Consider the following 27,842-nt stretch of genomic DNA (forward strand, 5'->3'; position numbering starts at 1 on the left):
ACAAGGCTACTTAACGTTTAACATCAGCGTTGACTCCTCATCAGTGTGACTCAATCTTTAAACTCACACAAGACAAAATCACGGGTTTGACCCAGAGATAGTAGGCTTACTAGTATCTATCTATCTATCTATCTATCTATCTATCTATCTATCTATCTATCTATCTGCAAATGAATTTCTCTCTGCGCTCTCACAATATCTCCATCAGATCTTTCACATGACCTATGACCTTGCGAGTGCCGTCATGAGGATCATCAACCTGATTGGGATGATGCTGCTGCTGTGTCACTGGGACGGATGCCTGCAGTTTCTGGTTCCCATGCTGCAGGATTTTCCCTCTGACTGCTGGGTTTCCCTCAACAAGATGGTGGTAAGTTTGGATTCTAAATCAATTTCTCATGTCTGCATAATTTACATTGTTTTTATTTGCTTGGATGAGTTGATGTGAGAATAAGATGTTAATAATGTATCATGCAAAGTTTCCCATCATGGCTACAAAAGCACTTGCACTTAAAATTATGTGAGAAACATTTAAATTCACACCTTCTGTCATTATACCAGCACAGTTTGCATGTTGTGTAATTTGTATTTTGACAACACTATATACATTTAGATTCTAGGTTTAGTTTCACATTTTTTTGAATAAATGAATTATAGAGTATCAGATGTATCAGTCACACAGACTAAAAATTAGTCAGCGGATTAGTGGATTCCTGCCATCACCATCATCCTCTTCTACTGCAGGACATACACCCAAAATGCAGGTGTGTGTCAGGCCTATCAATATAATTGTACAAATCATCCTGATGATTTTATTTACTTGGCCAGTTGGGTGTAATTTTTACGTTGGGGTGTCACTGCAATACTCTGACATTACTGACATGCTGCATAAAGCTTTAAGATCAAATAATCTCAAAACCCTAGCTGTTCCCAGTATCAAGGTTCTCAGAGGGCAAACACTAACATGTGCTTCTTCTAAGACAAATCATTAGGCTGATGCTGTATTTGGGAGCCTAGAAAATAATATTTTGACACTTTTTTGGAGCCAGTGCAATATGGAGTGTTTGTCATTGTTACCCTATAGCAGCACTTCAGTTCAGACGTCTGAATGAGCAATGGAGCTCCGCTATAATTCTGTTGATGGTTCATTGTTCACCTTTTCTTCAGTTGTGTTGGAAAGGACATGCACTTCTGTCTGAGTTGAATTACAGGCACTCAAGGATGGTTTATGATTCCTCTCCACACCCACACGTAGATTAGTCACTATCTTCTGACAGATGAAAATAAGTTGAAACTCAGAGAAAACTCAAAGTAAAACTAACCTCAAAGCTGCTGTCACATTTTGAGACGCTGTGTGTGTTAAAGTTTTCCTTGTGTATTCTGCTTGTTATGCTTTTGCACTGAAATTCAGAACAGCTGCTGATGCCCACCTGCTGATCTGAGGACACTGAAAAAAATAAAATCATGTAATTTCCATAATAATAGGGAAAACATGTCTATCCATCTTTCTGTCACTCAGTAAAAAAAAAACAATCATTCCAGACATATGTCAACTGGTGGGCCATAATCTGGATGCATTTCAGCAGACTGAACCAAGTACCCAGAGAATACTATAGCAGAACTGATCAGTGTGTGAAGAAATATAATATAGATGTAGTTTTATAATTCTAATTTTCTAAATATAAACCATCATGGTTTTCTGCAGCAGATCCCCTGTTGACTCTGTTGACCTTCATGGATTTTGTGTCTTCTTTTTAACCTCTGTGGACTGTTTAGTGAAGTGTGGCTTTTATTAGTGGAAATATGGCTTTTTTTTTTTTTTTAAATAAATAAATAAAAACAAATGAATCCATATACCACATAACACACTTGGAGGAAAATGATATCTTCTCTCTGTCATATCAGTTTTACGAAGGCCTGACTTGCATCCATTCATGAAGAATCCATGGAAAGTTTGTTATAACTTCTAATTAGAACGAATGTTTATGTAACTGTCACTAACTATATGGATTGAATTTTTAACTAGCAGGCTAATAGAGATCTAGCTTGGAACTGACTTGCTGCTTCAGTGGTTTTGTTGCCTTAATTATAGTAGAATAATGTCAGCAGTAGATAAACAATAAGTTCTTTTAATACAGTCTAATCTAGTACTTTACATATTTGCTATAATGCTATGCGTATTGCTATAAATTGTAAAACTGTAAAATTCTTAATAGAAATTCTATAAGTGTGAAATGAATATGAGAGTGTGTGTGTGCCCTGCGATGGGTTGGCACTCCGTCCAGGGTGTATCCTGCCTTGATGCCCGATGACGCCTGAGATAGGCACAGGCTCCCCGTGACCCGAGGTAGTTCGGATAAGCGGTAGAAGATGAACGAATGAATGAATGAAATGAATATTTCACTGGATGTCTAGAATGAAGGTCAGATTTCCAAGCATTGTTCCTTGGTCTTTAAATTCTATTTGTAACAAAACCTTCACCAAATGTACTGCTTTACTTTGTTTTATAATACAGCCATGTTAGTCTTTGGCAGCACTTTAATCAGCTAGCAATCAGCAACAGCAGCTCTGTGGAAGAGAACTGCTTCAAACAAATGACTCAGTGTCGAATGATCTCTCTGATGAACCAGTGCCACTTCACCGTTTCTTACTTCAAGTCCCTGGTTGTTCTTAGGTTCTTTAAGATACAGGATTGCACGCGTTTGTTCACATTAACATACAAGATTGCTATTGCCCTAAAAATGACAAGGGGCTGAGTGGTGTTCTGGTTTATAGTGTTAATAGGTGACCTGCAAAAATGTACAGTACAGATGTGTATTTCACATGCACTAACTCATTACAAGATAATGATTATTAAGTGTCTATATCATTTTTATCATGCTTATTGGGTTCAACCTTGAATTATGACTCATACACCATCTGAAAGCCTTTATAAATTTAACTGACCAATTGTTCATAAATCTTGGACATTCTGATTAATCTGAATAATCTGATTCAGGCCAAATTGGATGGATTAATTCAAAGTATCATCTTTAAAAAGTTATTTTCCTGAAAGAATGTCTTGATGTTTGAAACATGGTGCAATGCCAGCCATGATGTGCAAGTGGCTCTTAGTCATGTTTACTGATGGCAAAGTATCAGACTCAGAAAAATATCCAAGTAATAAAATCTGGCTTGTGAAAGAGCATGTCTAAAACCATTACTCCCAAGTTTACACCCAAGCCTCTCCCACCTGCTGTCCTTAGAAATATAAAAGTAGACAAAAATGACAGAATACACCTTATAATCACAAATGATCATTTTTATATTTGGCATTTTGTTCCCTCTACCAAGCAATGACACATATTACACACTCAACACACAAAGTACAGTTGTGAAGACAGACATGAAGATCGAATACAAGTGGTTTTGCTCATTAAATGTTTGAATACATGAAAACATAACATAAATGTAAATAATTCTGACATTAAACAAATTGGACAGAGGTCATATCTGTACTTGTAAGCTAATCATATTAGAATTTCATTTAGTCTGAAATAAATAATATCCAGATGGTTTGGATATAATTCCTGCAGGACCTTATTTCCAGCCAGACAGGTCAATGCAAGCATTTCATCCTCTTTGATCCATCTGTACTGTGTGATCTGTGACCCGGCTTTCTATAATCCTCGCTCAGAATCCACGATAAAGCATCTAGTATCAGGAAGAGCCATGTGTATCTAATATATGACATCATATATTAGAGCCATGTGTCTCTAATATATGATGTCATATTGATTGAATGCTCTGCAGACATGAGTACAATCTAACATGCTCCATGAAATAGGCACGCCATTCTCGAAAGTGTATTGTTGAACAGATTTGAGTATGTAAGATTTGAACAGCAAATTTTAAGCCCAGCCTTGGCTAAGGTGCAGCAAGTCTCTGGAACTGTATAGAAACGATGAACACTATTTTTTGAGATATTCATTTTAATTTGATGATGGTGAAAGAGTCTAAGAAGTAATTTCTGTTGGGTTGAGATACGGTGACTGAAGGCCATAGCTTATTATTACATTATTTTACATTCTTTTCCATATCATCCATTGTTTTCAAAGCATTTATTCAGAGTTAGTGGGGACAGAGATCCTCTCAGGATCAAAATGTTTCATCATAGGATAAAGGGGATCAGCCAGAAGAACTATGTATGTTAGGGGAATACAAATAATTATTCAAAATGAACAAATAATGTACTCTATATAGATACATATATATATATATATATATAGGATATATATAGGAGTTGAATGGAATGAATGGTTCACAGAGCTTCTGGTTGAGACTGGAAATATGCATCAGGTCTAAGAATCTGTGTGTGTGTGGGAGGTGTGAAGGAGTGTGTAAGAGGTCAGATATCAAGCTTGTGGAGCAAAAAAAGGCCACAATCATTAACATGAACATAGAATTTTCATTCATTCATCCTTACTAACCACTTGGGTTGGTTTCAGTGGATTAAATTAGTTTAAACCTTCTTATGGTTAAGGCAACCCCCACTTTGAATCCAGGATTTTATACAATAAGGATAAAGAGATGAATATGTGTAGCACTAAACTGATACAATAATGGCACCACATTACACTCCTAATGTACAGTACCGTTTTCTGACAACGTAGCAGTTCATCTTTTGGTCCCTTTCAAAAGCAGCTGCTTGCTCAGCTCCAGAACTCACAAACCAGTAAGCAAAAAACAAAAATCACCACAGAAGAGCCCTCATGCATTACAGCTAATTAGGCCCCTTTATTTATTCAATTACCATGCAGTGCCTTGCTGAGCCACCACAACATGAGAGACACATGGACAGTACTTGTTTTCTTCGTTCTTTCAGTCTCATGAATAGACTTTCAACACTTTTACCATATGATGTAACAGACTTTGATGATGTAACAGCTACATCAGTAATAGTGGAGGATACACTAGCCATTCAAATAACAGCTTAGATTTTTGACATGCTTTGAATATCAGCTCATATTCCACTGGCCAGAATTTCTGCTAATGCTTCATTTAGCCTCAGGCTAAGTTTGTACATCCTTCTAATTCTTCTAGGAAGCATCCTGTTTAAACCGCTTATTCCCTGATAGAAGAAAATGTTGGTAGTAGATGAAAACATGGGACACGTGTCAAATACAAAATAGGTAATAAATACTGTAAATGGGGGAAAAAGGTGAATGTCTTTAAGGGAAAGGAGCGCACTCATGTAAGCTGACAAAATGCAGGCATTAGCATGTCATTGTCCCTGCACTTCTCTGAGGCTTTTTTTTTTTTAGCTGTTTACTGAAGAACCACATTGTGCACTGTGGCCTTGTGGCAAACTGATCGATGTCTCCTGCATGACTTCGTGAAACAGTATCAATTTAATTGATCTGGTTTAGGGACGAAGTGAATGGATCTTAATTGTGAGATCAGTTACAGAATGTGAACAAACAAATGAGGCTTCACGTAAGTTAGTTCAGGTTTGTTTGCACATGCCTGGTGAACCTCACAGACACTTCACTGTCCAGGCAGTATTTAGATTCGGATGTTCTGTTTATTCTTGGATCTCCAGGAAAACCTACACACACACACACGCACACACACACACGTCATGTTCTCTGGAAAGATTGCAGGGAGTTTTGAATTGGTTTGGTTTTACACTCTGAATAATTAAAAGAGCAAATTAGACAAACAAACAAAAAAAAAGGGAAAATGTGAAGAAAACGTCACCAAGTGAATGTACAAATCCTATACTGTATATCACCTGAGCATTGTGAACATGGAGTTGGTGCTAAATATGTTATTAAACAATTATAAAACAACTGGTTTAAAATGTTTGTGTATTGCATCAAGGTTTTTTTTTTCCATCTCTCCAAATATATCTTGAACACATCAGATTTCTGCAGTGCTACACCTCTGTCCTTTGGCTCAGTTTGTGGCTGAGTATATCAGCTACAATTTTCAGTTGAATGCTGCACACTGCCTATAATACATGCTATGTATGATTCAACTGTTTCAGTGTCACTTCAGAGTCGAATCACTTTGCAGGTTTGATTACCAGCAGAACAGTGCTATGCTGACAAGTTGTTTTTGTCCATAGCCAAAAGCGTGACTGCTGGGTTCTTATCTGGCTTAGGAACCAAACCACGCATGAAAACAGGATTAAATACAAAACGACTAAATGATGCATTTGTGAAAACGCCTTCCATCGAGCAGCCATCTAAACTATGTGGCCAGGATTGGAGAGTCTGTCTCGCATGGTTGTCTTTGCATTACTGGACCTCATAAGTGGACTCTCTGCATTCAGTGGAGGGTGGATATGCTCCTCCTATTACAGTTTGAATGAGTGAAATTCTGGACTGTTCAGCATTTTTCAGAGCAGTAAAAGGATCATAGCTATTTGTAGGCTGCTTAACAAGAGGATGGAGTAGTGATCAAGCGGTTGTTTTAGATAAAAGTGCAAACTTTAGATCCAGATTTCAGCAGTCACATTATTTGAGGAAAACAACATTGTCACAATTTTTCTATAGTATGAGTACAAAATGGCTTAAAAAATAGACATTATTTTACAAAAAAATCCTTAAATGTCAAGAATAGATCATTAATTAACTAAATAAACTGTTATTGAATTCAACTGCAGCATGAAATGTTTATTAATGCTACACCACTACTAATGAGTTGAACTCAGTTATGATGTCCTATTGTAGCAACACCGAACACTGTGTTTTTGTATTAGTTCATATAAAATGTGTTCATCCTGCCTGTATACCATACACATGAAAGTTACAGGCATTCATCTTTAAATATAACTAGAGCAATATTTTTTATTAAAAAAAAATTGTTGAGGTGGTCAACTTGTTTTCATGATTTTTCCAGGGCCTTTGAAGGCTCTTATTTGTAAAGGACCCAGAACCCAGCAATCACCCAAAGAACATTTTTCTGAAGTTTGAATATCTCATCAAACCCATCTTCCCCCCAAATCCTCTGATTATCAGCCTTTTTTCCAGCGTTCTTCAGCGTTCCCTGCTCAGAATTTCTCGTCATTTAAAGACATTTCCACTCTCTTTTTAGTGTTCTCATGTCCCTAGCCAACCTGCTACCTCATTCAAACTAAATGCAAATGCAGAATTTTGTAGAATCCATTAGGTCAGGTCTAGAGAAGATACAGCTGGGTAATGGAGAGCATAACAGATTCATGAAGCAATAAGTCTCATGCAGATAAAAGAGTAAGAGCACTTGAAAGAGGTGCAGTCCAGGGCATAAGACTGGTTACAAAGATAAATAGTGCTATGCTTCTTGGTTGTCTTTTTAAGGCTAAAAAAGAGAACATAGATAATGAATCTTTCACAGAGGCAGATTTATAGCAAACAAACTGCACAGAGATGGATAAGTTAGATAAATGTCTAATGGGACCACTTTAATAACCACTTTATTTATTTGTTCTCTGTGCAGAACGACTCATGGAGCGAGCTGTACTCCTTTGCTCTTTTCAAGGCCATGAGCCATATGCTGTGTATTGGCTATGGACGCCAGGCCCCAGAGAGCATGTCTGATATCTGGCTCACTATGCTGAGCATGATTGTGGGAGCCACCTGTTACGCCATGTTCATCGGCCATGCCACTGCTCTCATCCAGTCACTGGACTCATCACGCCGCCAGTACCAGGAAAAGGTACGTAACCGCTTTCCTTGCACAACACACACCTGCAGGCGACTGTTTTATGTGTCATCTATTGTTTGATCTTGGCAGATCAAAGTCAGCAGCTATTGCCTGTTTAGTGAGATCGGGTGTGCTCCAATTGACCACTGATGCAATACAGGACTCTGGGTATCTCGATCTGGCATCCCTGCTGTCTGATCCACCCACCAAAATAACTGGTAGCTCTTTGATTCTCATAGTGGCATCTGGTGGTTTGTTTACTGCAGTGTCCCCGCTTTGCAGCTCATCTCCTCATGTCACCATCCATTTGGCATCCTATCAGATCTCAGTGTGGTTTGTTTTGATCCTCCTCTTTTCCAAACCTGGAATTTTTTCCTCTCTCCTCTTTTAATTAACAGAGAATTGATGTTTTCTGTATCACGTTGTGACCTAAAAGAGAAACACATAAACACACACCATTTCCCAATGAGTCGAAGAAATAATATAAAAGGAGTGTTTGGATATTTATGGACAGTTGTTCAGGTCAGAACTGAATTTCTATCAAAGACAATGACCGTGATGAAGACAATATATAAAACAGACATTAGGTTCTTCTATTGCTTTACTACCGATGGCATGCATGTAGGGCATGTATGTTCAGAAAATTTTCAGAGAAATCTGGTGTATTTCCATTAGCCTCTGCATTAGATTCAGCCAGGATTTAGCTCAGAAAATACTGAAGATTAGTGCTGTGGTTATGTCTAACCTTCCAGGATGTGCAGCTGTTTGGGAGATTAATTTTAAGTGCTGTTTACACAGATCATTTCGATTAAGTAGTAAGGACTTGTTTGAATTGAAAGACATGATACAGTCCCTCAGTGTGTCTCTAAAGTGGAAAGGTATGTATAGTGTTGACAAACCAGGTTGGAATGAGAAAAATCTGAACATATGAAAAAATAATATTCAAGCAATATAAGATTTCCAGACATATGTACTGTAAGTAATATAAGTGAATTCTGAATATTAATATATTCTAAATAATATTGAAGAATTCTGAATTGTTTTGTAGGGTTTGCGCTGGATAAGTGATCTGTGTTCAAATCACACAGAGTTGTGTGTGTCTTCATGATGTACATATGCTCATGACACTTAACATTTCCACACCATAAAAGCTTTTGTTGTAGAGTTTGTGGCTGTGCAAGTAACATGCATAAAGGCTATGTCTATGTATACAGGCATCGTATAAAGTTCAGTAACCTGAGCTCAGGATCAAACAAAAGACCTGTGAGGCAGCAACGCTACCATGATGCACTCTAAATTGCAATTATGTTTTTATTGTTAGTTTGGATTTTATCTGCACCACTCTTAACCACAATATCATGAGAGTACACTTCCCAGAAATCCAACTGGAGTGATGTTTTTATAACATCTGAAATCACATTGTGACATAGTAAGGCAAAGAGTGTCATCAGATCTCCCCACAGGCAGCAGACATTCCTCTTTATTAATCATTATTCTGCACAGCCAGAGAGCTCACAGCCGGAGAGCTGTCTCATTCATGGACATGGTTATGGCAACATAGTCATGGAACACACTTAAGGACCTGACAAAAAACATTCTTTGAACAAGATAACGTACAGTGTATAGGGGAAATATATCAGATTTATTTCCACTGCACAGAGCAAGCAGATGTTTTTGATTCCTGTGTTGGGCATCCACAGAGCTGGTAGACGTTGGTGGTGCTGGAATTACTTTAAAGTTGATGGTTATGAAAGCTCTACAGTGGCCCATAATGCAAAACACATTAACCAACCAAAAATGGAGCAGTAAAACCAAAAACATAACATCAACTTCAGGAACACAGCAACATTAACTGAAGAACAGAAGGAGGAAGCCCTTACTGTACATTACATACTTGTTGCTGATTGGCAGCATGTGGTGATCATCAGTTGCACTTGGTTGATAATTCTTGGGAGTTGGCTTGCTGTGCCAAAGTGCTAATAAACAAGTTCATGGCCTGTACATCACAGCTTGGAGTTTTGTGTGTGTGTGTGTGTGTGTGTGTGTGTGTGTGTGTGTGTCAGTATGTTCTACACTGTTACACACATACATGCATGCACAACTTCATATACACTCACACATACAAACAGATATAAATAGCTATGTCCTATCTATAACCTGAAGTGACCTGAAGGTGCTAGTTTCCACTTCACCACTGTGTTTGTGTGTGTGTGTGTGTGTGTGTGTGAGAGAGAGATTATGAGAGTTCCTCTGTGGTCTCTGTTTTCATATTTATGATCAGAATGTCCCTTGTTGCCCAATCAGTCCTTCACTGTCTTGTACAGAGTGTTTCCCTGATTCCCAGTAGTACAGGGTTACAACACTTAATGTTATGTAACATCATTACTCTCTCCTCAGTCTGTTCTCTTCACAATGCTTATAAGCAAACATGTCTAGAAGGTAACTCTGCTTGCCTCAGATCTATTTATTTTTACCTTTAACATTTACATTTATGGTATTTGGCAGATAAACTTATCCAGAACGACTTACATTTATCTCATTTATACAACTGAGCATTTGAGGGTTAAGGACCTTGCTCAAGGGACCAATAGTGGCAGCTTGGCAGTGCTGAAATTTAACTCATGATCTTCCAGTCAGTAGTCCAACATCTTAACCACTTAGCTACTGTACCACTGCCCTTTTAATTCACTATATATCCGATGTTTAAACACATCAAGTTGACTGTCTCTTTAAACTCCATGGAAAAAGCCAGCATTTCAGCCCCAGGATCCAATTCTTTATGCAAATTTGTCACAATGAACAACATGAATAAAAAAAAAGTAATATTCAGAAATCTGTAATAGACTGTAGGTTAACATGTGTTTGTTAGACATGCTGTTACCGAAAATGAGTGTGTTCTTCCATACTGGGTGTGAAGCAATGCAGCACGGGTTTTTAGTTCAACTGAAAACCATGAAATAGTTTTACATTTTTATATTAGTATATAAACTAAAGTGTACATGTGTACACTAACGTGGCATAGCAGCTGTGTTACTCTGAGATTTTAATCTGAGATCAGAATTTTCTAACACTGCCAGAATGTTGCTGGTTGTCTTTGGATGCATGGTAATAAATTGGCCATTGGGAAGCAAAACATGTGAATTGTAAGAAAAACTTAAAAGGCTGTTATGTACGGAAGAATACTCCAAGACTGGCATTAAAATGCCAGACTGAAATTTGCAGATGTTCACCACCTTTTGTAGGATTTTCTTCTGCTCTAGATGAAATGATCATTCAACTGTTTGTAGAAGAAAAATGGTGAGGCTTTTAATTAAAAGATCTGTGAAGTATGGTGATGGCAGCATCGTGTTGGTTGTGGTGGTATTTTTCCTGGACATTTTAGAAAATAGACGTTATCATGAGGCACGAGGTTTATCTAGAAATTCTTTTGCAAATCCTTACCACATCATGCAGAAAGATAAATCTTAATTCTAATTGGGATTTCCAGGAGGACAATGGTTTTAAGCAACAAAAAAGTAAAAGACAACAAAGTGAAAGTATAGATAGACATTATAAAGACCCAACCTGTATCCCATAGATCTTTTGCTGTTATTGGAAAACAATCTGCTTCACATTGTCCTGCATCTCACCAACTGCATCTTCTATTATTTTCAGCAAACCTCAAGTGTTTTATTTCTTACTTTATTACTTTTTATCCACTAATAGGACTTAACAAGCTGAGTTTAGATGCTAATGATTCTCAGAGTCTAAACAAATTTAATATGTAGATACGTACCAGCGAAGTATAAAATTCTATAAATGAATTCATACCTAAAAATCAATAAATAAAAATAAAACATATTAATAAGAAATAAGTAAAATCTCTGTAAAAAAATGTAACCAAAAATGTAAACAAAAAGGTCTTAATCTGAATGAGAGCTAAGTTATTGGATGGAATGTACTGCGATTGGTTTTCTATTATTTGTCCAGACAAATGGATCTTCAAAACAGCACAATTTTTAATACACTTTTTTCCTTCCTGTTTAAAATTGGTCCATGACTCACGGTGTAACTGCTGAACTGCTAATACATTTTAGCGATTCGGCTGATCTTCCAGATAAAATCCTCCTTTCGATATATAGTGAAATTAATTATCATTAAGCTAATTGCAATGGCCATAAAAGATGAATACAGAAAAAGCATGTGCACCTCATTATACATCCAGAATAATAGAGAATGTTACAGAATGACACAGCACCATGCTATTTTGTGAAGCAGATGTTTCCTGTACGTGCCAGAACATTGTTAAAAGTGCTATACAAATAAAATTGAACTGAATTTAATGCTAAATTGCAGAACAATGACAAATTATCATTGCATTCATCTCACATTATATCTCATAAACATGGTGTAAATTAATTTAGCTCATAATACTGCATGCTCTGATATGCAGGCAGTTTGAGTGCTATGATACAGCTGTAGGGTTAAGGCAGATGGATTTACTGTAAAGATGTTTTGCTGGAAAGATAAAGCAGGTAATCTGTAACATGTCTATAATAATTGCAGCGATTAAGCGTTTAGCCTATTGCATAATAAGCGTTTGATGGCAGCACAGCACAGTACAGCACTCGCAGAAGGCTGGTGTGAAGACGTTCATAGAACAATTGCATAGTAAGAACAGTCAAGGCTAAGAGGCAAATTATATGGTGCAGAACTGAAGCTTATATTTGCCATGGACAGGAAAAATACTCATTTCTTATTCAGTGACAGGCCTGTTGGATTGTAACCATGACAACAAACCTAAATAATGTTATTACTAGGGCCCATATTATACTACACTAGTGATGTCAATATCAACACATCTAACTAACAGTGAAATGAATAAATAACTGTCACAGTAGACTGCAAGCATAGCTGTAACTGGTACAGTCAGCGGAAGTTCTTTCTTTAATAAGAATACAAATGAAAAAGGCAGTTTTTGTAGTCAAACAGGCAAAAAGGTCAGGCAATGGTACAAACACTCTACTGTATAATAAGCAAAACCTGGATCAGAAACTGAGAAGGAGAAAAAGGCCATAGAAGCTAAACTCAGCTGAAATACTCAGAATAGCAAATCCAACTGAAATAACTAAATCTCACAGTGAGCAGAGTGTAGAGATTAAATTCCATTGGATTGGTTGCATTGGAGTTCAGTGTAGTTAGAAGGAATTGGATTAGATTGTGGAGCTCAATGTGGCAATAACATGGATTTAAGATTTATTTGGAGAATACAACATTTTGAATAAAATTGTGCAACTCAATCCTAGAAGGGTTTTTCTAGGATTTAGGTGAAGTTTACTTCACCTAAATTTAGCTAAAAATCTTCCTTCCTTCCTTCCTTCCTTCCTTCCTTCCTTCCTTCCTTCCTTCCTTGTATTATTTATGCTTTCCTTTCCCTTCCTTCCTTCCTTCCTTCCTTTTTTCCTTTTCCTTCCATCCATCCATCCATCCATCCATCCATCCATCCATCCATCCATCCATCCTTCCTTCCTTCCTTCCTTCCTTCCTTCCTTCCTTCTTTGTATTATTTATGCTTTCCTTCCTTCCTTCCTTTTTTCCTTTTCCTTCCTTCCTTCCTTCCTTCCTTCCTTCCTTCCTTCCTTCCTTCCTTCCTTCCTTCCTTCCTTTTCCTTTCTTCCTTCCTTTCTTCCTTCCTTCCTCTTTGTTTCTTCGTTCCTTCCTTCCTTTGTTCCTTCCTTTGTTCCTTCCTTCCTTTCACTGGAGAGAAGAAGAGAGATGAGAAGATTAGGGAGGAGGTGATGTAATTCTATGAAGGTGATACAAGAGAAATATATGCTGATCTGATTGCTAGTGACAAACAGTAAATTACAGACACTTTGTCCAGCTTTATGAAAAACTTGTCTGTGCTTGAATAAAGATTGGTTGTGACTGCTATAGACTGTCTCATTTCATTAGCCAGTGCTTAACCCTCATTTGACACATTTTTATGTTGTAGAAAAGCTTCCAACTTTTTTGTGTGTTTTCTGAGTTCAGCTGTGGGATTAGCAGGCGTGCAGAGCTAAAGGACAAGTGGATAAGAGGAAGGGCATTTTGGAAGCCTTTTGGCTTATTTCACTCTTATCCCGCTGTAATGAATTGAGATTTAATTAGATTAGGATTGTATGCGGATTACTGAAATAAAAGGTTTTGTGAAATTGTTTTGTAATTAGGGATTGCCAGCATTTCACCTCTTGAATACAATAATAAAAAAAGGAAGTGAACTTCTACCAGAAGTGAATGTTATTCCCAATTTTGTCTTTCGTTCTACACTGAACGCGAAGTAAAGTTCTACACTGAACGCGAAGCAAACACTGTTCAAATACTAGCCCTAAAGTAGCATTCGTGTCAAAGTGGAGAAAGGCATAAAAGCTTCATTTCTTTTGTGACTTTTCTTTCTTTCATTCTTTGTTGTGTCAATCATGCTGCAGGGATTTCTGCACTCTTAATCAGTCCTTTCATCCTCTCAACGATCCCATACTTCTGTTCTTCATTCTTTCCTTCCTTCCTTCCTTCCTACCTTCCGTCCTTCCTTCCTTCCTTTTTTCCTTTCTTTTCACTAGCATCTATCAAAAACTGATTAAAGAAAAATAAAATCAGATAAAATAATAATAATAAAAAAAACAACAGAAAGAATAGTTAGTCTACATGCTTCAACTTAAAATAGACATTTTTGATTTGCCTGGAGAAAGAAGGAGTACAGCTTTTGAAAGAAGACAGGTTCATCAATCTGAATCTTCTCTTCACTGGAGCCTGTTACAGAGATGTTGCCAGGCTTGAAAGACCACTTTTCACCTCTTTGTGTGAGTGCCACAGTTATGCATGACAGATCGAAGCTTATTAATGCTCTCACTCAATGCATCTTTCAAATACCTGGAGAAAAATAAACCTGCACCATGCCACAGTTTTACAGGGGTTGTGGCACCCAAAGAAAAAATTGAGTAGCCTACCTGTTCATTTCTGGTTGGAGAGCTCAGGGTTCACAAAACAGGGTTGTTGAGGTTGTTCATGGACTTATGTGATTGAACAAAAAACATTCGGTTGCCTATCTATTATATTATGTTTTATTGCATTTTACAGTACACCAGCAGTTTGCACCAGAAATAGAAGAGCACTGTTTCACTGGCGCCTCACTACTGTCACAATCTCACATGCTCCTGAGTCTATCACATCCACCATAAATAACCCAGTCTGATGTCTCCTAACATAGTAACAAAGCCCAAACAGGAAAGCCATGCTGTCTTTCTAATTATGCAGCCTTATCTGTATGTAAGGATCATCACCAGCTCGGCTGTTGCTCAAGTAAATAAATGAGATGGATGGAAAATGGGAGATTGAAATGAACAAGCTGTTGCTTTGACACACATAACTGAACACGTCTGTCTTTTATTGTTCTGTTCTCTTCAGTACAAACAAGTGGAGCAGTACATGTCCTTCCACAAACTTCCTGCTGATTTCCGTCAGAAGATACACGATTACTACGAACACAGATACCAAGGCAAGATGTTTGACGAAGAGAGTATTTTAGAGGAGCTAAATGAGCCACTGAGAGAGGTGAGTCCTTCATTAATCAAAATAAACGAATAAGGGAGTTTAATAACCACAAATTACATTTTAAAACTAATGTTTGTCTCAGTCAGTACATTTTGTTCAGTGATGACATTCGTTTCCAGGAAATTGTCAATTTCAACTGCCGCAAGCTGGTGGCTTCCATGCCACTTTTCGCAAACGCTGATCCCAACTTTGTGACAGCCATGTTGACCAAACTCAGATTTGAGGTCTTCCAGCCAGGAGATTTCATCATTCGTGAGGGGACCATTGGCAAGAAGATGTATTTCATCCAGCATGGGGTCGTGAGTGTCCTTACCAAAGGCAGCATAGGCATGAAGCTCTCTGATGGCTCTTACTTTGGAGGTAAAGTCCACACATGCAGGCCAAGACTCAATGTACATCACATTTTGGAAGTAATGTACTTTTGATTGAAGTGAAATTAGAACTAAAATACAGTTGGGTGTCAAAGTAAAGGGAAAAGAAATATCCTGACACGATGTTGTGGTTTCATTGCAAAGACTATTAGTTTGATGAATATAAAATGATGTAAATCACATGCTGTGGTCCTCAGTCACCAGCTCTTAACACAAGTGAACACTTAATGGTAATTGTGATGTGAAATTGGACAGTGATGTACACCACCATCATCATCAAACCACCAACTGAGGTAATACAGAACAGTGTTCATGTGTCCAGTGCACTTCCTGAGACTTGGCAGAAGGTCTGCCAATGAGCATTAAAGCTGCACTACAGCTTGCATTAGAACAACACCTTACTAACATACTTTATATTGGGTTTTAAAAATTTGCCACTTATCTATTCCTTTAGAATATTTGATTTACTTTTATACAGATAATTATTTATTTGTATGTGCAGTACTCATTGGTGCTTGATTTAATGTTATTGAAAAGAGGAGAGCTACAAATATGGTGACAATGATAACAGGTAAAAGAAAAATGCTATGCTATGTAAATGTTTCTATTTATGTGACCCCATTTTCTGCAAGCATCTGATCGCACTGATTGATGATGTAAGCAGAATGTAGTCACTTTGTTTAATCACAGGTCTTTTGTTAGAGAATTTGCCTAAGATTTTATTGCACTCTCATTTTTTTGAGATTTTATATCATTCCATAAAAAAAAAAACTTTTTAAAAAATCAGCTGTAATCACACACTGTAATCTGTCAAATGATTGCTTTAACCCTTAAATGGCTACACATATTTCACACTATTTAATTGCTTGGTGTCCACTTCCATAGTTTTAGAAACTCTCAAACATATCATCATGGATATTTTATATAGTTATATTTGAATATAATTGCTTTGGCCAACTTTAAAAAAAAACAAAACATTGAAGTCTATTAGATGATACTTACATTGTTCAGCCATTACATATTTCAGCCTCTATTCCACATCTTTGGCTAGAATTTCACTTGAGCTGGGAATGTGCCAGGAAATAAGAGAACCAACGGAAGCCAAGGATTCAAGAACCAAGTGCAATTAATTACATCTAATTAGCAGGGCCAGACAATAATGACAGAGTACTTTGTAATGTCAACCTTGAAGATTCCCTACCTAAAAAAAGTGCATTAGTTAGCCAAGTATGAAAAAGCATAGTATGATGTTAACATGATGACAACTCATGTGCCCTAGTTTCTCTTCAACTACATGGAAATAATTCTGTTATGTTTTCTTTATATTCTTTTCTTTAAAGCCAGAATGGTAAGATACTTATGTTACAGTGGGTGACTATGGCATGAATTCTAAATGCACCATTTCTTCTCAGGACCACGGGTGTCTTTTATTTATTACTTTTTTTTGCACAAGTTGAGCCTTACTTAAGTATGCACTATTTAAGGGGAAATGTCAGGCGAGCGTGAGCTGGGATGCTTTAGTCAGTCATACACATTGGCTCTCATTCCCTGTGCAAGAAAAATCATTAATCTTCCCTGAACTGTGAATATCACGTCTAACAGACAGACACACACACACACACACACACACTTACATACTCATATATGCATGACTCATACAGATGGTCAAGGTCATATGCTAATGTTTCCCTTTTTTCTTTCTAAAGAAATGAAAGAATAATGAAGCAATATAAAGCATGTTATCTGCCTCTCTGCTTACCTGTGCAGAAATAAAACACTATGTGATGCTATGTGACCTTAAGACCATTAAATATCTTTGATGTGACAATATACTACTAGGACAATTGACCAATTGACATTTATATCTTTTTTCAAATTAGGGCAATTCACATAAAAATCTGGATTTGAATTGTAGCAAAGAAATATATACAGGGATTGATCTGCATGGTTAGCCAGTGTCTCGTGGGATTGTTGTGGATGAAGCCGTCCAGAGACTGTCATGCCTTCCTTGAAACAATATTGTGTCAGTCAGCTGTATGGTCTGGTCTTTATCAGCAATCAGGTCTGCGCTGAACTCCATTAGTTCCTCAGGAGCTCTCGGTTGCACTATTATAAACTGTTGTAGAAAGGACATTATTTACATTTACATTATTTACTGTAGAGTGTCACCCAAATGAGGATCGGTTCCCTTCTGAGTCTGGTTCCTCTTAAGGTTTCTTCCTCTTATCATCTCAGGAAGTTTTTCCTTGCCGTTGCCTCCGGCTTGCTCATTAGGATAGGGATAGATATATATATAGTATATAAATTTTTAAGTTAATATTTTTAAAATGAATTTTAAACTTTAATTGTATATATTCATTTATTTATTTTTATCCTTATTTTTTGTTGTTGTTCTTCTTATTATTTTTATTATATATTTATGTCTTTTTCTCTCTCTTCTGTTTCCATACTTCTGTAAAACTGCTTTGAGACAATGGGAATTGTTAAAAGCGCTATACAAATAAATTGAATTGAATTGAATTACACATATATCTATAAATGAGTTATATATGCTTTTTAACTGTTTTGTATATGTATTTAATGTTGCAGAACATCCATGAGAGGTTAGTTCCAGATATCATTTATGTAATTCCAGCTATAAGCAGCTATTCCCTCACCAGTTTCTCTTTTTTAATGGACAAGACCCAAAAAGAACTCCAAAACAAAACACAAAAAAAAGAATAAAAAAAAAAAAGAAAACCGGCACCATATCAATATTTCAATGTTTCCCTTTGTTAAATAACACATTTTTGTAATTGTTTATTATGTTTAGACTAATGGTGTGTCCACCGTAATACATACCTTGTGTAAGAGAATTAGCTGTTACTATAGAAACAACAACTTATTAGCATGACCACATTAGTATAGGACTATCATTTACATATTAAACCCAGAATTACTGTCAAAAGCCATGCTGCTACAGGAAATTAATATATAAGCCGTAAAAAAAGCTTTAATTAAGGCATCATTTTAGAATCAAGTGTAAATCAGCTGCAGTGAATGAGCACTCTGCTTTCGCTCACTCAGAAGTACGACCATGTTTCCAGCCATATGACTCCCACATGAAAAGTGTCTTCTTGACTGAGTGATAATTGGGCTGGTGCTTCCCAGCCCTGTGGTGTTGGCTCTTGACCTTGAGGAAGAATAGCGTGCCCAGAAGCACGAGGGATCCAGGTCCTGACCCCTTCAGAGACCAGCTAATGGGGTGCTAAATATAATTAGATGTATTAATTAATGCATAGCCTGTTAAAAGCCAATTGGAGGGCATTTTAAGAATGCTCTGGAGCCTATTTCTGAACAAGTGCTTGGCATTAAGAACATATTAATTAACAGAGACAATTAACAGAGATTAATTAACAGAAACAGAATTGATGTCAGGTTCATAAAAAGCAGGAAATATTATTGTATAGCACGGGAGGCTATGACACTGGCAATGTGTGTTTCAATATAATATTAATGTAAAGGATAAACAGTATTTTGCATCCAACATGGTGCTGTTCATGAGCCATGGTTCATGGATCTATAAAGGTTTCTAGAGTAGTTACAACTTATGTTGTAATCAGGGTAGCATGATGCTGACCTTGTGTCTGTGACTCTCTCAGAGATTTGCCTGCTGACTCGGGGAAGACGCACAGCCAACGTTCGCGCAGACACCTACTGTCGCCTGTTCTCACTCTCAGTGGACAACTTTAATGAAGTTCTGGAGGAATATCCAATGATGAGGAGAGCCTTCGAGACCGTGGCCATCGACAGACTAGATCGGATAGGTAAGGATTTGTTTCTCTGTTAATCTAATCATCCATCAGTTAGCACAGGGGTTGTGTTAGCAATTTGAGGTAAAAGTCACTAAGAGCCTGAATGGCTGCAACACATTCAGTCTGATTGAAAACCATCAGAAAAATGTTTATTTATGTTTTTCCTGAATTGAGAATTTTGACATTTTTGAATATAAAAAAATGCACGTGTCTAACCCTAGTTAAGGGTTATCAGCTGTCTCACTGTCTTGTGGATTGAATATTTAACATTTTTGACATTAGTATGTAATCTGTTCATCTGGAAATGTGGATATAACGAACCATAAACATATTGAAAAAACTTAAATTCCTTTTTGGGTAAAGCACCACATACTGTATACACTTCTTTGTACCAGTGTATGGCACACTCATGTGTGCTTGGTCTACACCATTTTCAGAATTAGTTCCCATTAGAACAGCCTTCACTCTTCTGAGATGGCTTTAGTGAGGTCAGGCACTAATGTATGGTAAAGAGGGGAAAAAAAGAAAAAGCAAAGCCTAGCACATAGTCAGTGTTCCAGTTCCTCCCAAAGCTGTTCAGTAAGGTTGATACTCTGTGCAGGTTACTTGAGTTACAACCTTGGCAAATCATTGTTATGGACCTTGTTTTGTGCACAAGAGCAGTGTCCCACTGAACAAGTTTGGGAAATCTTAATGTTACAGCATATAAAGACATTCTGAATAATTCTGTTTAAACAGTTTGGGGAAGAAACACATATGGCTGTGATGGTTAAGTATCCACAAACATATAGTGGCCTATATAGTGTACAAACAAATGGTACAAAATATGTATACAATTGAGGGCACCACCCAATCAAGTAGGTTTTTACACTTGGTAGTGTGGAAGACAGAAGACATTTATATCTAAATTGTTTGCCCAAAAACTCCTTAATAATTTGGAAAAAACAACTAACCTGACGCTTTATCCTTCATCCATTAATCATATATACAACATACACAACCTAGCGTTTCTAGTGTCAGTATCTATCTGTCTGTATTATACGAGTGGTTTATCTGTATGTATTTGTTTGTATATGCCTTTTGTCCATTGCACAATGAAAGGACAAAGGAGGAGATTATTTCATCAGTCAACTCTGTTTAGCCTTTCATCATCATTATTTATTTATTTATTGTTTTTTACAATGGACATCCAGCAACAGTATGTAAACATACAATCTGCTAAGTGACGCCCCTCCTCCCTGTATCCCGTGCTCCTCTTCCAACTGCTGCTGATGTCACATGACCACCTCGACTGTTTACAAAGCACCTACATTGCCACTTCCTGCCCTGCTGTTGCCATGGTATCCACATTCCATCCGAGATCACTTCTGCTAGCGAACGAGTTTGGATTCTAGAAACAATGACAGCTCATCCTGCCGTGCCAGCCCTGTGTTTGGACGTTTGGACATTTAGCATTATAGAGTCGGGTATAATATTAGCTAAATGAATGGTTATGTGGATTTGGGAAATGTGTGGTTTTTAAACAAAGAAGATATGACATTGGAGCTTCTGATATAGCTTCAATTCGGATTTAAAAAAAATAGTTGTATCCAAAATAAGCTTGTTTATTTTAGAGGCTTTTAAAATGCTGCTGAATGCATCTGCTCACACATATGAGAGCATGCCCCTATCTGTTAGTGTTTACTTTATAAGCGCAGTAAGGTGGATATGGAGGGACTAGACCCCCTGGGGAAATGCGAGTCAGCACTGCGGGTTATACTGAGATGGAAAAGGGTTGGGGGATGAGCATAATAGAGAGAGATGGTCATGCATTGTCTGTGGGAGGTAGGTCATTTCACCTGGAGAATTGCTTTCTCTCAGCAGTAGGAGTGATTGGATAGGGCTACGGCCACATGCTCCATATCATGTTAGTAGAAGAAGTACAATGACTCAGCAGAAAATAGACAAAGGATCCAGACTACTCTGGCTGCTGCAATGGGTGGGACCACCACTGGTGCAAAACTTTCACCGTAAATTTGGGGTATTAGATCAAAACTGAAGAGAAGTTATTTGCATAAACAGAAACAGATTCTCCAACCTCTGTAATTACTGGACAGGTGAACCACAGACAAGCCTTACAATTTTTTAAATTAAAAAGGCTGTGTGCCAGGCTTTGGATTAGATATTTTAACTACTACTGCAGCACTAAACAAAGCAATCTGTTTCAAGCACTGTAATGGAACAGCATATAATAAATAATAAAATGCAATAAGACTGGTGTACAGATGAAATCATTTACAAATATCTTTTACAATGGAGAATAGCCCTGCAGTCTGAACAGGATTAAAGGATAATACTATGACAGCAGTATTTCAAAGCCATATATTGTGTATAGTAATATATAGTATGTTGCCACTTTATTAGTTACACCTACCGTGATCTAGCACAGCAGTTTCAGCTCGGATTGTTTTTCCTGGTCCAACGTCCAAAAAATGGTTTGGTGTACCACATGTATCAGCCCATCAAGGGTGTTTGTTTAATTGCCACTCTGACAATAATATCTGAGCAGTGAGGGGTCTTTTTTGATCCATTTCCATTGGCACATGCTGATGTGGGGCTAAATTGTGCATAGCAAAAGATAACCTACAACAAATAATGCTATATATATATATATATATGTATACACACACACACACAAGTAGAAAGTACATAAATATATATTGCTTGAAAGTTTGTGAATCTTTAGAAATTCCTATATTTCTGCATAAATATGATACAAAACATCATCAGGTTTTCACAGAAGTCCCAAATGTAAACAAAGTGAATGCAATCAAACAAATGAGCCAACAATACTAAACTTCTTTATTTAATTATTGATAAAAATTATTCTGCAATACATGTGTTTGACGTGCAAAAGTATTTGAACCTAACCAGTATCTGTTGTGAGCCCTTGTGCAGCAATAACTGTAAGTAAAGTTTTCGGTAAAGTCTTGCACAACAGCTTAGGAGTATTTTATTCCATTCCTAAGTACAAAACAGCTTCAACACTCAGATTTTAGTTTGTGTCCTCACTTGAACTGCTTGCATCAGGTCCTTCCACAATTTTTCTTTTGGATTAAGCTCAGAACATTGACTTATCCATTCTAAAACATTATTTTTGTTCCACTTTAATCATTCTTTGGTAGACAGACTTGCGTTCTCGTGATCATTGTCTTGGTGTATGACCCATTTTCTCTTTAGATGCAGTTCATGGACAGATGTCTTTAGAATTCACTGGTATAATTCTGAATTCATTGTTCCATACGTTATGTCAAACTGTCCTGGCCCAGATGCACCACCATGTTTCACAGAAGGTATAAGGTTCTTATGCTGGAATTCAGTATTTTCCTTTCTCCAAAATTAATGCTTCTCATTTAAAGAAAAATATTTTGGTCTCAGCCCTCTATAAATTATTTTTCAATAGTCCTTAAGCTTGTCAACATGATCTTTAGCAAACTTCATGGGCAGCAATGTTCTTTTTGGAGAGTAGTGACTTTCTCCTTGTAACTCCTTGCACACCGAGGCTATTCAGTGTTCACCTGATGGCTCATGAACATTAACATAAGCCAAAGTAAAAGAGGTCTTTAGTTGCTTAGAAGTTACCCTGTATTCTTTTCTGACCCAACAGACTACTACAGTACATGTCTTGTTTTTGGAGTGATCTTATTTGTTTGATGATTTCTGGGAATCTGGGAATGGTCTTAAATTTCCTCCATTTCTACAGAATCTATATGACTAGGAGTCCAAACACTTAAGAGAGGATTTTCTAACGTTTTCCAGCCTGATGAGCAAAAATAACACTTTTTTCTGAAGTCCTCAGAAATCTCCATTGTTTTTGTAATGAACCCCTTCCACAAACACACATCATGAACATCAGACTTTGATATATTTCTGTTCTTTAAATAAAATAAGACACTCATGGAGACATGACTGTCATCTAATTGACTGAAATCAGATGAACACTAATTTGACCGTGAAATTAAGTACTAAGCCTAGAGGTTTGCGTACTACTTGGAACATTTTCCTGAATAAAAAATTACCAAGTATAATATATTTGTCTGATCTGTTTGTGTTCACTTTGTTGTTTTGGGTTATATTTATGCAGAAATATAGAAATTTCTAAAGTGTTCACAAACTTTCAAGGGACACTGTGCATGGTAACTGAATAAAATAAGGCAAGAAAAATTAACATTGCTTCTTTTTATTTCCAGGCAAAAAGAACTCTCTGCTGATGCACAAAGTTCAACATGACCTAAACTCTGGAGTTTTCAACAACCGTGAGAACGAGCTAATTCAGGAGATTGTGAAGTATGACCGGGAAATGGTGAAACTAGTGGATTTGCAAAGACCCAGGGCCATGTCAGCTACTCAGTCCACCCATGGGACCATGTTTCCTTCTGCCAATCAGCCTCCAACAGGCTCAGCCATTGCCACCCTGCAGCAGGCCGTAGCCATGAGTTTCTGTCCCCAGATGGCCAACTCTCTGGCGGCCCACGGAGTTCTCCAGTCCCCTCGCATGATGCGCCGTTTCCAGGTAGTCCAAAGCCTCTCTAGCCCAGGCACCCAGCAGATTCCTCCAGGTTCACAGTTCTCCAGCACTGTTCTGCCCTCTGCCATCACTAGCACGCCTGTCCAGAGTCCGTTGCCTACCGGTGGTCGAACATTCCAGTACAGCTCCAGTCCCATGGGTGCTCCTTCAGGCTCCCAGCTCTCCCTGGTACAGCAGCACATCTCCAGTCCCACACACCGAGCAACAGTTCCCAGGAGTGCAATGACCCAGGATGCCAGGGCACTCTCAGCCTCTCAACCATCTTTGCCTCATGATGCCATGCAACCAGCTGCCCCAAGCCCACCCCAGTCTACAAGAGTTTCCTCCACCTCAATTGGACCTGGTCATAATCTCCCTGGGCCCACAGGCATAAGGGTTGCCATTCCTCCCAGGATGACACTTCAGCACCAGATGTCTATGGGCGCATTCCCACCTGCTTCCCTACCACAAATGAGGCCAAGCCAGGACTCGGGACTGCCCAAGAAAGATTCAGTAGTCAGCCTTCCAGAGACAGAACATCATGTTAGATCCAGATTATCTTCCAATTTGTGACCTTGATGGAGCTGGGTGTGTAGGTGTCTCTTCCTTCAGCAAGTACATTTCTCAACCCTTTCTCATGCCCTGGATCTTACCTTAAGAATGTACATGGTTCAAATTGTGACACAGGGGTGGGGAGGGGACTTGAACTGCCAGACTTGACAGGACACTATTAACCATACACATTCTGTAAAAACTGAAGATTTAAATATCGGAGATGTTTTGTTGTACCCACCAACATAAATATCAATGTAGCTCCTTCCCCACACACTTTGCCTCTTAATAACTGCTTACTTTTGATGTGGTTGTATACAAACATTGCAAGAAACTGTTCCCTACTGTACACGGTAGTTCAAATAATACAGTGTAGAGTGGAATGCAATGTGGGGAAAGGTAACGTGTCTCTGATTACTATGTAACTCCTTACTAAGTGTTTTTGTAAGTCTCCTCCAACCTACTTGGAGTGGTTAGTGTTTTTAGTGTTTTTAATTATGATTGAGCAATATTAAAATGACTATAGAAAATGCAAGAAAGGTGTATTTGACCAAAAGTGTAATTAACAGTTGAGCAGTTTGGAAGCATTGGTACAGAAATGGATTTGACCTTGTCATTTCTGGACCAAAGTTCACAGAATAAAAAAATGTTGAGTGTTTAAACAACTGAAATGAAAAGAGAGAAACATAATTTCATTGCCTTGATTTCCATTTAGAAGCCATATTTTTGTCCAGGCCTGTGTGTACGTTTAAAATATTCAAGCAGTCATATGTTCATATTTACAGCCCATGGCAACATCCTACATTAATTTATTATTAAATCTAAAAAGTGAAGAAAAAAATTATAATAAAAATATATATATGGATGGATTTAGTTACAATGGAAACAAGAAATGTAGGATGAGAGAAACAAGAAATGGGGAAAGACACAACAAAACTGTAAATACATTTTTTCCCCATTGTTGATGGCTTTTGCAGTACTACACCTAAGTTAGCCTCACAGTGGAAATTAATCAACGATTCTGAAGATTAGACCGAGATAGAGATTTCACACACCAATGAAAAAGGATGTAGCAGCAAACAACATGGACAGTCACTCTGTACAACATAGAAAGGTCTTATGGGCTAATATTTACGAAACGCTCCTTAGAATTACAGAAGGAGAAGCAAGGTAATGTGAACCAAGCAGGAGATATTAGCTGCTTGTTATTTACACACTTTATGCATCAATGAGGCTTTCTGTGCTCATGTGCTACCAATTTTTTTGGCTTCACAAAATAACAGACTGCGAAACTTTCCACACTAACATCATTATTGATTCAAATGTGTTTTTCATCACAGCACTGTTTGAAGATTGCTGCCTGTATTGTCCCTTGTGGCTCTTCCATTCCTGTTGCTTTAGTAATGTCACTGGTGAAGGCCTGTTACATGTAATACTCACAATATTTCGTGGAGGCTTCCTGTATTAGGGTGATGTAAGCCAGCGTTGTCTTGCTCATGACCTAATACAGTATTGTTCAAAATAATAGCAGTACAATGTGAGTAACCAGAATAATCCAGGTTTTTAGTATATTTTTTTATTGCTACATGGCAAACAAGTTACCAGTAGGTGCAGTAGATTCTCAGAAAACAAACAAGACCCAGTATTCATGATATGCACGCTCATAAGGCTGTGCAATTGGGCAATTAGTTGAAAGGGGTGTGTTCAAAAAAATAGCAGTGTCTGCCGTTGACTGTACAAACTCAAAACTATTTTGTACAAACGTTTTTGTTTCTAGGATTTAGCAATCCTGTGAATCACTAAACTAATATTTTGTTGTATGACCACAGTTTATTAAAACTGCTTCAGATCTGTGTGGCATGGAGTCAATCAACTTGTGGCACCTCTCAGCTGTTATTCCACTCCATGATTCTGTAACAACATTCCACAATTCATTTACATCTCTTGGGTTTGCTTCAGAAAGAGCATTTTTGATATCACCCCAGAAGTTCTCGATTGGATTAAGGCCCGGGGATTGGGCTGGCCACTCCATAACGTTAATTTTGTTGGTTTGGAACCAAGACTTTGCTTGTTTACTAGTGTGTTTGGGGTCATTGTCTTGTTGAAACAACCATTTCAAGGGCATGTCCTCTTCAGCATAAGGCAACATGACCTCTTCAAGTATTTTGACTTATGCAAACTGATCCATGATCCCTGGTATGCGAAAAATAGGCCCAACACCATAGTAGGAGAAACATGCCCATATCATGATGCTTGCACCACCATGCTTTACAGTAGACAGGTGGTGCAAGCATCATGACTGTCTGTGGCCCTTGGACCCAAAAAGAACAATTGTACTTTCATCAGTTTACAAAATGTTCCTCCATTTCTCTTTATGCCAGTTGATGTGTTCTTTGGCAAATTTTAACCACTTCTGCACATGCCTTTTTTTTAACAGAGGGACTTTGCAGGGGATTCTTGAAAATAGATTAGCTTCACACAGACGTCTTCTAACTGTCACAGTACTTACAGGTAACTCCAGACTGTCTTTGATCATCCTGGAGCTGATCATTGGCCGAGCCTTTGCGATTCTGGTTATTCTTCGATCCATTTTGATGGTTGTCTTCCATTTTCTTCCATGTCTCTCTGGTTTTGCTCTCCATTTTAAGGCATTGGAGATCATTTTAGCTGAACAGCTTATAATTTATAATTTTTGCCAGAGAGTTGGCCATCTGGGGATAGAAACTCATGGCTACGGCCTGCTACAGGGTGGTAATGGCTGAGCCTTTTGGAGTCTGATATAATTTTTTGCACCTCTTTGTAGGTTTTCCCCTCTCCAATCAACTTTTTAATCAAAGTAGGCTGTTCTCAGGCTTTCAAGTGCTGGCTTCATCCTTAAATAGGGGCCACCTGATTCACACCTGTTTTCTCACAAAATTGATGACCTCAGTGATTGAATGCCACACTGCTATTTTTCTGAACACACCCCTTTCAACTAATTGCCCAATTGCACAGCCTTACGAGCGTGCATATCATGAATGCTGGGTCTTGTTTGTTTTCTGAGAATCTACTGCACCTACTGGTAACTTGTTTGCCATGTAGCAAAAAAACCTGGATTATTCTGGTTAGTCACATTGTACTGCTATTATTTTGAACAATACTGTACATACATGTATAATAATTGTTTCAAATCCCTTTTTTTTTTTTTTTAAACACAGTTTGATTTTAATATTCTGGCCCTGAAAGACAAATGTGTTAAAAATATCCCCATTTGCCCATTGTGTATAAAGGTTTAAGTCTAAAACAGTTAAACCTGCTGGCTGGTATGCGACCACCTAAAATTTCTTACAACCCATTAACACT

The 27,842-nt window shown here is 37.7% G+C and overlaps 1 protein-coding gene across 1 annotated transcript in view; it reads left to right on the plus strand.

Moving 5' to 3' along the window:
• Positions 1-27,535, plus strand: part of hcn2b (hyperpolarization activated cyclic nucleotide-gated potassium channel 2b) — a 35,733-nt gene extending 8,198 nt beyond the window's left edge. The window contains exons 3-8 of the mRNA XM_060880396.1: positions 209-370; positions 7,462-7,680; positions 15,091-15,237; positions 15,357-15,597; positions 19,250-19,414; positions 23,632-27,535. Of these exons, the coding sequence (XP_060736379.1) occupies positions 209-370; positions 7,462-7,680; positions 15,091-15,237; positions 15,357-15,597; positions 19,250-19,414; positions 23,632-24,521 (1,824 nt within the window). The 3' untranslated portion in view covers positions 24,522-27,535. The remainder of the gene's footprint in view (positions 1-208; positions 371-7,461; positions 7,681-15,090; positions 15,238-15,356; positions 15,598-19,249; positions 19,415-23,631) is intronic.
• The last annotated feature ends 307 nt before the right edge of the window (positions 27,536-27,842 follow it).

This window comes from Tachysurus vachellii, chromosome 1 (assembly GCF_030014155.1).
Source record: "Tachysurus vachellii isolate PV-2020 chromosome 1, HZAU_Pvac_v1, whole genome shotgun sequence".
Taxonomy (NCBI): domain Eukaryota; kingdom Metazoa; phylum Chordata; class Actinopteri; order Siluriformes; family Bagridae; genus Tachysurus; species Tachysurus vachellii.